General features: G+C 47.6%; 2 protein-coding genes across 2 annotated transcripts in view; one reads left to right on the forward strand and one right to left on the reverse strand.

Annotated features, from left to right (window-relative positions):
- The window catches only part of AK88_05572 (uncharacterized protein), a gene marked incomplete at both ends in the record, with an annotated part of 6,357 nt that extends 3,597 nt beyond the window's left edge, over positions 1-2,760 (reverse strand). Inside the window, 3 exons of the mRNA XM_012483174.1 lie at positions 78-359; positions 781-1,537; positions 1,711-2,760. Coding sequence (XP_012338597.1) covers positions 78-359; positions 781-1,537; positions 1,711-2,760 — 2,089 coding nt within the window. The remainder of the gene's footprint in view (positions 1-77; positions 360-780; positions 1,538-1,710) is intronic.
- A 1,941-nt stretch (positions 2,761-4,701) lies between these two features.
- AK88_05573 (uncharacterized protein) lies at positions 4,702-6,186 on the forward strand (the record flags this gene model as incomplete). Its single annotated transcript, XM_012483175.1, has 2 exons — positions 4,702-4,845; positions 5,056-6,186. 2 exons carry the CDS (start codon positions 4,702-4,704, stop codon positions 6,184-6,186), a joined length of 1,275 nt encoding a protein of 424 aa, XP_012338598.1.
- Positions 6,187-6,383: the final 197 nt, after the last annotated feature.

Raw genomic sequence — 6,383 nt, forward strand, 5'->3', positions numbered from 1 at the left:
AATAGCACGGGACCCTCCCCTAGGATCTGAAAGAACAGATACTGCGTTGTTCTTCTCATAAGGACACTTCTCCTCACCTTTGTCATCCTTGGGTGTAACGTTGGTTTCTTCCTTGTTCGGACTCTGCTCTGGTCCTCCTGTACCTAATTCTGCTGCTTCGTTAGGTGCGGGTGGTCCTGCTTCACCCTTTCCTCCTGCCTTTGCTCCAGCCGTTTCTGCAGTTGGTGGTGACTGTGGTGCTGCTGCTGGTTGAGGTGGTCCCGTGTCGTCACCTGATGTGGTTTGCGCTGGCGGTGGTGCTGGCGCCGGTGCTGGTCCTGGGGATGTGGCGCGCGCCGCGTCCTTGCTCGGCTCCTTTGCTGCAATAAGTTGTAATGAAGAAAAAACGGTAGATGATAAAAAAAACGACACAAGTGGTAGACAGAAAGAACGGGGCGTGACGGTGTGGTCAGGCGGCCGCAAGCGTACGGTGAGGTGAACTCGGTCGACTGGGTCGGGGTGGGATGATATCAGTGCAACTTTTATTTGTCGCCGTCCCGCTCCGTCATCTCGTCTACCCAGTCGTCGGCGCTACCGCTAGCGCTCCCGTCGCCGCTGCCGTCCTGGCCGCTCAACGTCCACGAAGTCGTTTGCTGTGCTGTTGTTCCGCCGTGTGTGCGTTGTTGTTGTGGCCGTGCTTTGTTGTGTGGAGGCATGCATGTTCGTGCGCGGTCGTACGGTCTGTATGCGGCGGTATGTTGGTATTCTTTCGAGTCGTATGCTTATGATTCGTATCCGTACCTTTTTTTTCCGCTTCCTGAATTTTGCGTTCCACTATGGCCTTCACGTGCTCAACAGCTTTCTTCGTCTCCGTCCTTACTTCTTCCTCCGTTTGTTTTACCTCAGGCATCTTCTCGCTAATGTCCTGGACTTGGTCTGTAACACCCTGACTTTTTTTATACGCCTGCCACGTCTGATCACAGGGCATGTGGTTTTCCATGTTTCCTATTTTGTCCATTATTCCGCCGTTTCGTACTAACCAGTCTACCATTTCTCCATCTACTACTCTTACTCCACTTTTCTCAATGTTATACCCACATTCTGTGCACCTTCGCTCAAAGACTGCACCTGTCATTGTTTGCCCCGTTCCATATTTACTTGAGACCATGTGTTCCATTGTTTTCCAGGCATACTTTACACCCCTCTTAAATCCTTTTTGCTGTGCACAAAATTTTCTTTCCAATATGTACCCAAATGCATTTGCTACCTCACATCTCAGCCTCTCCTCCGTTTCATCCATGTGGACATTTCCCCTTGCTCCATCTTCTTTGGGGCCTTCTACTTTATTACCGTTTGCAAACCACAGTGCACCTGACATGAGTCGGCATCGCATCATGTCCGCTACTTTTTGGCCCATGTGATGACTCCCATCTGAGGAGATATCATCCCAACCATAATTTTCACAATTTACACCGTATTCATCCATCATATCCTTCTTCTCTTCCATATAATCAGTAAATTGCTGCAACACATCCTTCAATACCTTGAGTTCTGTGCTCTGTATTATGTACATGTACAATAAAGAAATACTCATGTGCCCATTCCACCTGTATTGTAGTTGCCGTAAGCAATGTCATCGCCATATATGTATATACTACGTGAATAAATGCTGCGTCCAGCGCATAATCTCATTTGCCTTTTCTTTCCTCTCCCCTCTTTTCTGTAACTTACAGCATAAGTACGCAGCACGTACATTTGCTTCCTCCATTCTTCCACTATGCTATTCCAATCACAATTATCTGCTGTTGCGGCCTTCTTCCCCTTCTTTCCCCTCCCGGCTTCAGGGCCACCATTCGGACCACCACCACTACCACCACCACCAGCACCAGATGATGCCTTCGCCCCCGGTGTCACCGTTGCCGGTTTCGCCGCTACTGGTGTGGCTGGTGTGTGGTTGTCGGCAGGGGCGGGTACGGCTGCGGGAGGTGACCGTGTTTCTGAGTCTGACTTGCCTGGCTGTGATGATGATGTTGTGGATGATGATGATGTTGCCTGTGTTTCCCCCGGTGAGTGTGCGTGTTCTTGTGGAGTTTTCGAAGCGGAGTCCTGCCCCTGCTTCACGCGCTGTATTATAGTCTCCATACTGTCGCTGTCGCTGGATTTATGTAGTTCTTCCAATATTTGTTGCACCTCCTGCTGTAGTGCTTGCCCCACTTCCTCAATTTTGTTGTTCGCCGCTTTCTGTATTTCTTGTGCACTATTGTCTCTTTGTACTATGCATTCCGTCCCTAATACTCCTACCTCGCCATCCCTCAAGTATCCCGTGTTCCTGTCAAGCCATCTGGACATTATGGGCCATAAATTCCAATCTTGCGTGTTTTGTGACTTCTGCCTTCTGCCGTCCACCCTATCAGCCGCCTCACATTCCATATTCGGCTCGTTCGCATGTCCGTCCCGTACCAAATGCTGCGCGGCCGTAAACGCATGGTTGCCACGAGCCGTGCGCAAACACTTTTCTCCTATTATTTTTTTCATAAATATATTTACTAAAATACATTTCATATATGGCATCACGGTCTGATGTCCCTGTTGTCTAGGTTGCACAGTATTCAAGTGCGTGCTGCTGCGCTCCCAGTGGATGCCATGTTTAAAACTTAATGCCTTTAATACTAGCCAGCACACAGCCTGGTCGTTGTCACTAAGTCTGTTGCCGTCGTTGTGTGCAGCGTGAGACGGTTCACACGTACTTGCTATTATTTCATCATCCGTCTCATTGTCCATATGTGCTCTAAATTTCTCCCAGATTGCCTTCACATTCTGCCAAAAATTTTCCTGTTAGTACAACATTCATTGCATGCACATGTATAATCTATATTAATTCTTCTACTTCCTCTTTGCATGTAACTGTCTGTGCTATTACCTTCGCCTTCTATATATATATATTCACTCACTTGAGGATATTATATGAACCGTCAATAACTATGCCCATTATTCTTGTGCAGAATCTCTAATCCTACTCCATAATACTTAGGCAGTAGCACTGAATTCTGCACCAGTGGTCCATATGCACAAACTTACCTTACATGCCCTGTCACAATGCTCTACGCCTATATCCCCTGTCTGGATATAATTATCCCATAATATTTGTGCATAACGTGCCATGAGCCTCCTATCCTCGTAATATAATGCGTAACCCTATGGTGTACCTATCTAATGTCCACAGTACCCCGCAATTATCATGAGAGGTATAATTGCTTCTATGGGTACTGTAATTCCTGCATACTTAAAATATTGCTTCTTCAATGTATCCCTTAATAGTAATACTCCTAATATAAATCCTTCACCTCAGCACTCTTAACTACAATAACCCCCGTGAACAATAAACACCCCCCGTTAACAACAAATACCCGCACTTAACAACAAATACCCTCCTTAACAACCAATACCCGCCTTTACAAAAAATACCACCTTAAACACAAATACTCCCTGTACACTAAACCGAACAACAACAACATCAATGCTTCTGCCGCCGTTGCTGCCTTCCTTTCCTCGTTCTTCCGTCCCACACAATATGTGTATTCCTTCGTCCCCGTCCCCCTCTCCGTGCTCCCTCACGCGAATCCGTCCCTCGAAAACTCCTTACTCGGACAATCTCCGTTTACCCGGCCGCGTTTGCTCGGAGAGACAATGTGTACCTGCTTACACTCGGACAATGCTTCGTCGAATCGTGGTTACACTCGGCTACAATGCGGTTTACCCTGCCGCGTTTGCGCGGAGAGACAATCCTCCTCCTTCTTACACTCGGCTACTTCGTCGAACCCCTTACTCGGCTACGTGGTCGAATCCTTACAATCGGCCACGTTTGCTCGGAGACAATGGTCCTGCGTGGTGCACGCGGCCCCGCTGGTCGACGCGTGTACTCGGAGAGACAATGTCTCCCTTCGTTCTTACACGCGGCCACGTCCTCGGACAATGGGTTTACGCGGCCGCTTTGGTCGACGCGTTTGCTCGGAGAGACAATCTCTCCGTCCTTTCTTACACTCGGCCACTTCGTCGAATTGTGGGTACCCGGCCGCGTGTGCTCGGAGAGACAATGTGTACCTTCTTACACTTGGCTACTTCCTCGACGCGGGTGCTCGAACGGACAATCCTCCTCCTGCTTACATTCGGCTACTTCGTCGAATCCGTCTTACAGTCGGCCGCGTTGGTCGACGCGTTTGCTCGGAGAGACAATCTCTCCTCCGTTCTTACACGCGGCTGCGTGCGCGGACAATGGGTTTACCCGGCCGCGTTTGCTCGGACACAATCGCTTGTACCAGGATGCGGCAACGACGGCAGAAGCATTGATGTTGTTGTTCGCTTTAGTGTACGCACAGAGACAGTGTGTGCAGGCGTTTAGTGCAGGAATGGGGTGGGGGTGGTATTCATGACGCGTTGTGTGTGTACGGTAGTGTAGTAGTACTTTTTTTTTTTTTCCTTCTTCAAGGAAGGCAGAAAGGTGGACGGCAGAAGGAAATAAGTAGTTGTTGTGTATTTATCACGACTTTGCAGAAGCGTTGACGGAGACGGGGTGTGACGAAGAGGCGTTGACGAGAGAAGCGTTGACGGAGAAGTGTTGACGGAAACGGTGTGTCCTGGAGACTGGGTGTGTGTATATTTTTTTTTTTGTTGTTGTTGTTAATGTGCCGTAGTGTTTCCAACACGAATGAGTAGTTGTATATTATGTCGACTGCACCAAAATGGCAACGGGAGTTTGTGGATGCATGGACGCATTATGTCATAAGGAACGCATTCAAAAATGGAACAAGTTATTTGGTAAGTACAGTTAAACGCAGCATCGACAGTGAAGTAATGCTAGATTTGGGAGTATATATATATTGGACACATGGATCTGTGTGTACATATAAAGTAGTCATGTGTATATCGCATAATGTGAATAGTATCATGTGAGAGAATAGAGTGCACACCCAAAACAGAGGTCTGAAGGGAAGTAAGCATCAATATCGTGTCGCTGTGAGAGCAAGGGACAGAAGGAGGAAGAACTGCATATTCATGTGTCGCCTTTTCCAACTGTAGAGAAAAATATCCGAGGAGGTCGATAGAATCTTCGATGAGTTAACCGAGGTAATTGGCCAGAGTAACAATGCGAACAGTGTCATTTGTGGGGATTTGTATTACCAGGTTAGAACATGCTTAAGAAGATGTCAAGGCATTGTAAGTATTTTACTATACATGAGGGGTTATGGATATACCGCGCAAAAATGGGTCAAGGCGAACTTTACGAAAAGGAGTGCAGAAGGGTTTAGGAAATATTTGGAATGTATATTAGCGAAGGAAGCTATAATACAACTCTATGGCGGGAGTAAGGAACATCTGGAAATAATTCAGGAAATTTCGGACACATTAACAAATGGAGGTACTGCGTGGACAGAGATGTATGCAGATGAAATATGTAAAGGACAGGATTATGGTAAATTCATATTCGGGTCAGGAATTCTGGAGGAAAGCATAAGAAACCGCCTGGAAGAATTAGAGAGCGGTTGGGCAGGGAGAAGACAGAAGGGTAAACATGGAGGATCCGGAAAATGTACATGGAATGATGCAGAGCACCGAGAGCAGGAACAGGAACCGAAAAGTAATAGTAGCTGTGGTCAACGACTGAAGAAGAAGGGGGAAGAGGATAAAGATACGAAGGAAGTAATGGAATTAATTAAAGTAAATGAGACCAGATTGTCGCTGCATCTTCAGCGAATAATAAAGAATAGTTTGGAACCACGAGTAAGGTGTAAAGTACAGACGGAAATTAAAACGAAGATACAACAAGGAGTAAGTGACGTTGGTGCATCTGTACGAACGGGAAGTACAACACGGACAAAGGGCCCTCCCAGGCAGCAGAAGGGCAAAGACAGCAAAGCACGCGTAGGGGCCGGTAAGAACACAGGAGGAGCAAGGGACGGCGGCAATCCTGCTAAGGACTCCAAAGCACCTAGACCAAACGATGCAGCGGAGACCCAGGCGGTCAAACCAGCATCCGCCAAAGCAGCACCCACCAAACCAGTAGCGGCGAACCCAAATGCGGCCGCGGGGAAACCACCGGTAGGAACGAAACCGGAGAACACGAAGACGGCGGGATCAACGAAGATTGTAGTAAGGACGACGACACGGCGGATGCGCGCCTTGTGCATGCTAATCCCTTCGCGACCGTAAATCGAAGAATGTGCGATCAAACGCAGTTTGCATGAGAAGGCGTTATTATGTACATAATTCATTACAGCATATGCAATAGGAGGATGGGCGGCACATGAATGGGACTAGCACATTATAACACTAGATCCGCGTTCCTTCATTAAGTGCCATAATGTGTTACTACGCTTAAGTTACTTCGTAACCCCGTTTTTTTTTTT

This window comes from Plasmodium fragile (assembly GCF_000956335.1).
Source record: "Plasmodium fragile strain nilgiri unplaced genomic scaffold supercont1.163, whole genome shotgun sequence".
Taxonomy (NCBI): Eukaryota; Apicomplexa; class Aconoidasida; order Haemosporida; family Plasmodiidae; genus Plasmodium; species Plasmodium fragile.